The sequence below is a fragment of the Triticum urartu genome, chromosome 4, assembly GCF_003073215.2.
Source record: "Triticum urartu cultivar G1812 chromosome 4, Tu2.1, whole genome shotgun sequence".
Classification (NCBI taxonomy): domain Eukaryota; kingdom Viridiplantae; phylum Streptophyta; class Magnoliopsida; order Poales; family Poaceae; genus Triticum; species Triticum urartu.
Genome location: NC_053025.1, coordinates 20,947,930 through 20,958,426, shown reverse-complemented (window position 1 = coordinate 20,958,426; position 10,497 = coordinate 20,947,930). Strand labels below are relative to the sequence as shown.

Below are 10,497 nucleotides of genomic sequence, written 5' to 3'. Positions count from 1 at the left end.
CTAGGAGATCTTTCGTAGTGTATATAAATGTTTAAAAATGACCTTGCCTAGGAAGGAGGCATTTTTACCTAGACATGTATGCAGGGGGGAGTGGTCTATAATCCAATCTTTCCAATGCAAAGGAGGGGAGTGTAGGAATTTCAATGCAAACTTCAACATAAGGCAAAAAAATTGTGCTTGCAAGTTTTTAATGCCTAGACCACCTGCCTGCTTAGGCATACACACCCTGTCCCACATGACCAGGCACTTAGATCCAGAGAAGAAATCGTCCTTTGACCATAACAAAATCCGTCTACGCTTATCAATTTCCTCTTAGACACTTTTAGGGAGGGAGAAACACATCATAAAGTAAGTGGGGAGACTGTCAAGAATGGCTGACAGCAGAATTGGACGATCACCACAAGAGAGCAGAAGGGCACACCAACCAGCTAAATAAATATTGCAACGGTCAATAACAGTTGAAACACAGAGGGAGGTAGTTTATGGGGAGAGAGAGGAAGACCAAGGTTACTTTGCGGGAAGGTGGCCACTGTGGTGGCAAGTGTGGCCGCCATAGAGGCGGCAAGCCCAGGTTCAATATTGAGGGGGAAAAAAGTGGTTTTGGAGAAAGTGATGGCTAGGCCACTGGGACTAGAAAAATCATCTAGGATACGTTTGAGATTTGTGGTTGCGAAAGCGTCTACCTTAATGATAATTACAATATCATCTGCGTATTAAAGGACCGGGAAGGGAAGGTCTTGTATGATGGGGGTGAGCAAGTAGGTTTTGTTCACAAGCATTTATAATAATTCTTTGTAGAATGTCTGCAACTATTATGAAAAGGAACGAAGAGAGGGGGTCCCCTTGACGTAACCTCTTTTTACATTGTATCCACGGGCCGGGAATTACGTTAAGAAGGATGACTGTTTTTTCCGGAAGTAAGCAATGACTCAATCCATTTTATCCATTTGTTTGAAAAGCCCCTAGCAGCCAGAATGGCAAGCATAGAGGGCCAACGCACTGAGTCAAAAGCCTTTTGAGATGTCAATCTTGACTACCATGGTGGGAGCTTTTTTTCTAGCACAAAGGTGAAGGATATCCGCCGCGTACAGGGAATTTTCGGAGATAGTGCGCCCACATAAGGATCCTGTTTGATCCGGATGAACAAGAAGCGGGATGACCTTCTTGAGATGGTTTGCGAGGAGTTTAGCAATGGAATCAACTTTCATATGACACAATCCACATTTTTGTTGGAACAATTATTGAATAAAGCTTGAATTTGGGCAGATTAAAGTAAGTCGAGCTTAAGGGAACAGATGGAGACCTATGATTTTTTTCTCCAATCTAAATGTAATAGTAAGACATGTAATTTGACTACACACAACTTAAGTGACTTCTTTTGTGGATTAAAACATGCGCATGAAAGTTGCACTAATTCCACCAAAGCAATCGTACAACCAAAACAACATCATTCAGTGCTAGGATTTTTCAGCATATTAGGATTTCTAGAGCTTATTTTTTGAAAGAAAAACAAACGCTTCATCTACATTTCTATAAGGACCACGTTAGAATATTTGTAACTCATAGAACAAAGGCAATTTTGAACCCATAGTTCAAAAATTCTATAAACACAAGGCTAACCACCCTCACTAACCTATATGCTATGTTTTTTTAGAAACTCGTATGTATGGAGTATGTCGGAAGGCTACCCTGGCCTAGTTTCTACGAAGCCGACCCAAAAGACACATTGAGCTTGCAATTTTGGGTCGGACCAATATCCCAATGGGTAACATCGGCCCATTCTCATCTTGAGAAATGATAAGGCGTGAGTGGTTGAAGAAGATCCTAGTAACTTCCTTTAGCCGTAGATCGAAAGGTAGAGATTAATTTGGTAAAATCGGTATTTTTTGAATATGAGAGTGCAGTACTTATCCCAACTCGGAAAGGTTCCATTCGACCTCGGCCCCCACAGTAGCTACCAAATGGTCCTTTGGTTCCATTGTCTGATCCATACCCCAACGACGTTCAATCTATACCGGGTAGGCGAATTCCTGTGCAGAACTGCCAATACAAATGAAAAGAAAAACTCAGAAAGGTTCCATATGACCTCGGTCCCCAGAGTAGCCACCAAATAGTCCTTTGGTTCCATTGTCTGATCCATACCCCAACAACGTTCAATGTATACCGGGTAGGCGAATTCCTGTGCAGAACTGCCAATACAAAAATACAAGGTCATTCGTTTCCTGAAGAAGGGGCTCCAAGGAACAAAGGCGTCCATCCTACACGGCCAGGGCCATGGCTGGTCACCACCCTCGGGTCTTCTGCCAATAAATGCCCTAGGTCACTAGTAGCCAATAGCATTCCAACATGCACACATGCCCTTTCCCGCAGCAGTGTCCTTCTTCTGCCTTGTATTCTCTCCCTATCACCTCATCCACACACCACACTCAGACCCTCCCTCTCTCTCTCTCTCTCTAGCTATAAGATGGCACACCCTCTCAATCTCAAGTAGGGAGAGTATCACATCCAAAATTCTAGGCATCCATCCATCCCTCTAACCACAAGCACTCTCTCGCTAGCTAGCTAGCCCTCCTACAGAAGAGCCCATGATGTGTGTGTGTGTGTGTGTGTGTGTGTGTGAACTCAGGATGAGCTAGGTACCAGTGCCCCTCCTCCTCATCGCCCCTCTGCAACTCCCATGGGAGATTTACCTCCTCCTAGTCCTAGACCTCTTTAACTATCTCTTTCTTTCTCTCTTCCACCCGCAGACACACAGGCGTGAAGAGCGGCTTATGCATGGCCGGGCACATCTGATCATAGCTCCTAGGCCACAGCCACACCCCTCTCTCACACACAGTAGAAGCGCGCAGCTAGCAGTTGCTCTTCTTCCGAGGGCCTAGAGACGGGAGGTCTCAGGGGTCTTGGAGTCCCATCACTAAAGCATGTTTCCTTTCTATGATTCCCCGAGCCCCATGGACTTACCCCTTTACCAACAGCTGCAGATCAGCCCTCCCTCGCCAAAGGCGCCGGATCACCAATCCTTGCTCTACTACCATTCCTCCCCTGCATTCGCCGCCGACGCCTTCCACCACAGCTACCTCTGTGCCGGCGCCGCGACGCCGCCCGCGGCCGAGATCGACAACCAGCCGCCGCCGGAGCTGCTGCTGATGGATCAGGCGCCAGCGCCAAGGGCAGACGGTGTTGGAACCGCACAAAGCCTGCACGGCGGTGGAGGCCTCGACAGCGCGGCGGCCGCCGCGGCCAGGAAAGACCGGCACAGCAAGATATGCACCGCCGGCGGGATGAGGGACCGGCGGATGCGGCTGTCCCTCGACGTCGCCCGCAAGTTCTTCGCGCTCCAGGACATGCTCGGCTTCGACAAGGCCAGCAAGACGGTGCAATGGCTCCTCAATACGTCAAAGGGCGCCATCAGGGAGGTCATGACTGACGAGGCGTCCTCCGACTGCGAGGAGGGCGGCTCCAGCAGCCTCTCCGTCGTCGACGGCAAGCACAAGCCGCCAGGGACGGAGGCTGGAGGTGGTGATCACGGCGAGGGGAAGAAGCCGATGCCAAGGGCAGCTAGAAGAGCACCCGCCAATCCAAAGCCGCAAAGGAAATTGGCCAGTGCGCACCCGATCCCCGACAAGGAGTCGAGGACGAAGGCGCGGGAGAGGGCCAGGGAGCGGACGCGGGAAAAGAACCGGATGCGATGGGTGACGCTCGCGTCTACGATTAACATCGAGCCGGCAGCCACCGGCATGGCGGCGGCGAGGGCGGATGAGTTGATCACGAGGCCGCACAATTTTATCAATCGCTCCTCGTCCATGAACACAGCAAGCGCTGAATTGGAGGAGGGGTGCTCGTCGTCCATGCCGAGCGAAGCTATCGTGGCTGGCTTCGGCAATGGAGGGTACGGAAGCAGCGGCAACTACTACCAGTATCAGCTGGAGCAGCAATGGGAGCTCGCTGGAGTGGTGTTTCCCAACTCGCAGCCCTACTGAGAAGCGGCGACATGCGTACGGTACAAGAACTACTCCCACTGTCTCGCCTTGCACGTACACTTATATATATCCTTCTTTGTTCGATGGATTATTTGCGTAATAATTTTCTTGTGAATTAACTTCGTGACGGTGAACTTGCCTTGGTCATTGCATGATGCAGTACGTATTGTAGTTGTAGCTACTACTAGTCCAGAACCTGTATTGATTAATTCATGTAATTCATGCGTGGATTCTAATCTGCATTTCTTAATTCTACAATTGTCAAACTGGAATCCGATCAGATCTGCTATTCTGTTGAATGAATTGCTTAATTGACGAATGGCAGATGAGTTTGATTTTCAATTCTTTCATTTCATAGAACAGTTTCCTGTTGCCTGTTGGATCCTAATACTTGGAGTAGCTTTAACTAACAACACACGGCTTTCAATGTTACATACATATACTCACAAGCATTGATCGAGTTAAATTCTTATGTACCAACACATATCAAAATATGTATACATTTATACATAGTTTCATTTCATACAATGCATATTTAAACCTCAAAGCATGGTGGTACATATACTCAGAAGTCACAAGCATTGGGTTAAATTCTCATGACATCTGCTGAAAAAGGCGTAGGTTGATTTAATTAGGTAGAGCGTCAACGTGCTTATCACTCCAGCTGGTACCGCTGATTGGTAAAAGAAAGTCTTCATGTTTGAAGAATCAAGTTTTGTGCGTTCATTAGAGTATCAATCTTGTAACATCACCATCAGATTAAAGGGCTATGTATGTTAACTTTGTCAACAAATTCTGCTTTCTTGATGTTAACACCGTTGGTGTTAAACAACGATAGCCATCCAACATACATTTTTATCTAAATTACGTTAGGAAAACCTGCATCTGCATGTACTAGTTCTATGCATGATTTTACGACCATAATTGCTGTGGTAGTTAGTGTAGTTTGTAAAAGCTGAACGCAGTCATACATGTTGGAGCACTAACATTGTACGATATCGTTTCAAATTGATAACAGGATAAAATTAATTTCTTAATTTCAAATTGAACGATTTGTAAAAGCTGCAGATGATGTTCTTTTTGCCACTTCTGAAGGAATTATGAAATTTGGGCAATCCACCACAACATATATAGGTAGCTAGCTGCAAGTGAGCAAGGTATAATTTTGGAGCTTCCAAATTATTCAATAGAACCAAGAAGAATGGAAATATATAAATTTGGGGTACGAGTAGTATTACAGTATGTACTCCCTTTTCTAAGTCCCTTGGGATTAGGATACAGTATTGAACCATTCCAACTTATTTGAAGTTCTACTTTGTCCTAATCACATTTCTTTAAGTCTAACCAAGTCTAAAAATATAACAAGAAGTACAACAGAAAATTAGTTGCACTAGATCCATCCTAAAATAAATTTTCGTACTATATATATGATGTAGAAGATATTACCATGTACAACACCAAATTAGTTGCATTATATGCATCGTAGAATATATTTTCAAGTTTGACTCGGTATAAAGTTAGAACATCAAATAATTTGGAACGAAGGGCGTATAGTCCTATCTGTTTGAGCAAGCATGTGCAAATAATAATTTTGGTGAGGCGTGGCATAGTTAAAAAATTATGCTAGTTAGCTGAGATACTAATAAGATATATATACTAATACCTTTTCTATGTATTAAATAGTTAGCTGAGATAGATATATATACTAATACCTTTTCTATATATATATATATATATATATATATATAGGCATATGCATGCTTCCAGCCCTGAACAATCATAAATTTAGAACAAGTACATAATAATAATCTTTTCAGCCGTTTTTCTGCTTGTAATTTTAGATTTTACACTGACTCTTCATTTTAACGTTTTACCACATATAGCATGTCGACTGTCATCTAGACCGAAGCTATATATCCTCCATATATAATAGAATATGAACACTAGTTTCCCTTTCCGCTTGACATACCAGTTTTGTTTTCCGGTTGAGATACAACAATAATATTGTCAATGGAAACGAATATTCCTCCATCCTGATAGACCTATAAATGAAAAATGTCAGACCAACATATTTCCCTTCACAATGTTGTATCGTTTAACATTTTAAAAATATACTGATACCTTTTCTATGTTGTATTGCACATAAGCATTGACCCATTTTTTTAAATCTCGTTTATCATTTGTATATTAAATAAGTAAGTCTTGTTGCCATAAATTATCAGGATGGTAGAGCTTAATTATCACCATTTCACCAAATTGAAGAAAATGGTTTAGAATTCACTAATATATGAAACAGAAACACCTCTGGACTAGTCACAACACTTCCCGTAGAATAAATAATTCATTTCATAAATATAGATAATATATATAGGAGTAAATTACTGCTACCAAGAACCAAGCATTTAATAGAGACATTTTGTGGGAAATTTTGTTTGCGGTAAAGGTTGGGGAGGAAGCAACAAAATGAAAACCAGCTTTGCTAAGACATTTTTTCCAAACGCAAAATCAAATCAGGTGTATAGCTGCTAGAGAGTAAAACGTCAAATTAAATACTATGACATACTCCTACCAACCTATGGAGTTTTCTAACTAATTCACGAGCGCAGCAGCGCATCTCCAATAAAGGAATTTAGTTACCATGAATCAGAGAGTGCTGCTGCACCTGCTGGGTGTGTCGGCCAAATGTCACCGCACGATGGGCTAGCTGTAGCAGTAAAATCAACTATTTCTGCACGGAAAATGTACACGGATTAATTGCATGCATGCACGTCCAGCAGCTAGCCTCAAAGGTCACATGCATGCTGTACTAGAAGAAATTAGGACAAACAGTGTCCACATGTATCTTGTCTTGTCATTCTGAAGTACTTCAGTTAAGAGACAAAGGCCATTGTATATGTGAACATGCAATACGTACCCCGCTAGGACTAGGTACTTCTCCCGCGAAGTACAGAGTACTGTTCAAGCTTCAGCCCGGCCGGCCAGCAGCTAGCCAATAGGAGAATATATATTATGTAATGAAATTAAGTTCTTCAGCAAAGCAACTATGCACGTACGTACATATCACTTGGCCCTTAAGTAGGCAACCATGTGCACATGGCGTGAACTAAATTCTGCTTGCAGAAAGCACTTTGATCGGATGTGCAGAAAAAGGCTTCAATTTTGGTGATGCGGTATTAATTGACCATGTACTTGATACGGTTGATACAATATTAATGGATCTGCAGAACAAATAGACAGCAATATTAATTATTGAATGAGAGTAATTTTGGTTTGTATATCTCCAGGTCAATTTGCAAAGGCAGTGGTAGAGTTTTTTAAGCAGTTATGGTTATAACTATCTTGTAGTCATATTACATCCAATATATTGAGTATATTGGATGTAATAACGTCCTAAATTATGGGAAGGAGGGAGTATAATATTAGCACGAGGAATAGACGTTAAACTATGTCAGGACTCGGAAAATTGATCTAACCTACCAGATATAGAAGAACGATAATGTATAATAACAACACAAGGAAATCAACTAAGTTAAACTGTGTAGGTACATGAATCAAACCTATCCGACATCAAATTATTCGTTTCAGATTTCTTGCAATAATAGGAATAATTGCAAATTCTCATACTTCAGGTATTAATTGGCATAGTTAAGGTCGAAAGTGGCATGCTTCCCTTTGAAATACAAGCATATTTTCATTCAAGGTACAATGAATGTTTACGTGGTGCAGCACCACAAGAAATGTCGATCAAGTTTCTCATACCCAAAGATATTTTAGAAATTATAATAACATTCGCCACAATTATCATCTGAACCGGAGATTTTGCTTTGTATGATATAAATCAGTCACTAAAGTTTTCTATTTTAGTTGTCATTTCGGACTAGGATAGAATCTCTTGTACATTTCTAATACCATTCTTTTTCTAGAACTATGCTTCAAGAGAATTGAAAAACAAAGTATCATGAAAGTAAACTTTTCATGGTAGATTAATTACGGTCGAAGTTTTAAATTATTGAAATTGATATTTTTTGCTTATGTTGAACTTGATTTTTAACATGTACATTACATACTAGTTCTATGATTCTGAAATATTTTAAAACTACTCCCTCTGTAAAAAAAATATAGGACGTTTTAGGTCACTACTTAGTGAGCTAAAAGATCTTACATTTGTTTACAAAGGTAGTATATAACTGAAGCACACTTTCATAAAAAAGTTTACCGATATTTTTTTGTGACAAAGCTGACGGTCCGGTGTTTGAAATGTTGATCATGTGCATTACAAAGGTATTCAAGTGCCCAATCTCATTCTAAATTACATCATGGCTTTAGTTTATGTTAGCTCAACTCTTAATAACTCAATCATATGAATGAAATCAAAAGGAGAGTGGAGTCAAGTAAGTGTTATGTCAATACAAACATGTACTCCTCTCCTTGAGCTCCGTTGTCTACCGATTTAATTACTTGTCCCCCGGTGATTGTCATCAACAAGGATGGTAACCCTTTGTTAACGTTCCTTTGTGGGTTGTACTAGTGGCTGTCTCTTTAAACTAATAGTACCCCCCCCCCCCCCCCCCCGCCATATCAAAGCAATCAGTCTTCCCCTCCATTGCAAAATCATCTTCAATTGCAAAGATCTTAACCGTATATAGACAATTTTGGTGAAAAACGTGTTAATTGAACCGTCTTGAGTATCATGGATCTTCCTAAACCCCTAGGATGTATATGAAACATTTATGTGTAGGTTTTTTAGAAAAGGTTTATTTAGAAAAGGATTTATATGTAGGTATACTTGTATCAATAAAGTTGCATAGTAATACTTAGCTGGACCACGCACCATATATACTTCTATGAGCACCTTCGAGAGATTGAGCCGGCAAATATTGAGATTAATACCTCATAGTTGAGGAGAACATTGTCTCCCAGTGAATGAACATGGCTGGAAAGTCTAGAAAAAAATCAAGGAAGATTCGAGCACCCGTGTTGAACCTAGGCGGGCTCGTTCCAACACAATGAAACTAAACATCTCAGCTACACTCAATTCACAAGTACGATTTTGTTTTCAAAATGGCCAAATCGAGCTTTTTAGGGGATGATCAAATTGAGTTGAGTTACTTTTGTCCACTAAGCTAAAATACATGGATTAAAGGTGGTCTTGGACCGGGTTTGTCCCAGGCTGACCCATCAAGCATGAATAGGCGCCAATCAAAACCACCCTTGTGTTTTCCTCGTACTCCTTCAGGCGCAAAATTATTCCACGAAAATAAAGCACCAAATCCCTTTTCTCACCATGAAGCTTGTTCGTGATGTTGGTCGATCAGCGTCACTCCTTCGCCTTCTGTTCCTTCCCCTCCGCCATTGTTACAATTTCCAAGACACAATCCCCGCCGCTCCGTCCTGACAGAGGGATCGGCCGGCCACGCTGTCCTGAACATGGTCGAGCAAGCGGCCGTGGTGGAGAGGCAACATCTCTCTTATCATCATCAAAACAGAGCAGCAGTTACATTGCTTAATTAATCTACAGCTCATACATATAGGACAGAAACTTAGAGAGTAAGAACTAAGAACAGTAGAGTATCGATGGTTTAATTAGCCAGCTCACTTACAAGATATAGCCAAGCGACCAGGATGCAGGCATCCAGGACCAGAAAGCAGCAACGAGACGACACGTACAAGAGCAGGATTGGTTTGCATGCTTTAGCCTGATTTGACACCGAGCATAGCCTTCCCGCTCTGCGGTGTGTCACAACTCACAACAAGACTGCGCCCATGAGGACGAGGGAACAGCGAGAAAGAGGCTGAAGAAGGACGGCAGCAGGAGCGGAAGAAGAAGAAGAAGAAGAAGAAGAAGAAGAAGAAGAAGAAAGAGGGAGGAGCCATCGATAGTGTGGTCGATTATTGGCTTATCTACGCGTGAGGGAGCTGATGTCTTATTCTCTTATTTTGCCCGGGTTCTTGGGGAGGGGAAATTAAGGTCGACAGAGGGAGATCCCTAGGTGGCATCTCTCACTGTGTCTCTCTCTCTCCTATAGACAGGAAGCAAACCTGATATGGTCTCGGCATGCGTGATGTTTCTTTCCGTCTCTTTTGGACAAAATGATTCAAAATTCATGTGCTAAAGGCTGCAGAGTGCAGATATTCCTTCCTTTTTCAAGAGAAGACAACATGGGAACAAGAATCGAAATGCATTTCAGGTCATGTGCCTATGGATAAAATGGGAGGATAAGGACAAGCTTTAGTTATTAGCCCCAAGAAGATAAAGCAACGCAAATAGGAGCGGTCGTTTCAGTGGTGTACGAGCATGAAATCTACAGAAGAACTAGTACTTGCACGGTTTTGACTTGTCAGTGCATGACTAGTAACATACTATGTTTTTTGAGCATATTAGTTTTTTCTATGTTAAACTTTGCCCGTTATTATATGAAAATATAGGAACATCAATGATAGCAAATAAATACAATGTATACATAAAAATATTTCATGATTGATAGAATGATACTACTTTAGTGATCTTCACGCTCTT

The 10,497-nt window shown here is 41.9% G+C and overlaps 1 protein-coding gene across 1 annotated transcript; it reads left to right on the top strand.

Annotated features, from left to right (window-relative positions):
* The first annotated feature begins 2,482 nt into the window (after positions 1-2,482).
* Positions 2,483-4,299, top strand: LOC125553439 (transcription factor TB1-like). The gene has a single exon (XM_048717222.1). It carries the CDS (start codon positions 2,922-2,924, stop codon positions 3,978-3,980), a length of 1,059 nt encoding a protein of 352 aa, XP_048573179.1. The 5' UTR covers positions 2,483-2,921; the 3' UTR covers positions 3,981-4,299.
* The last annotated feature ends 6,198 nt before the right edge of the window (positions 4,300-10,497 follow it).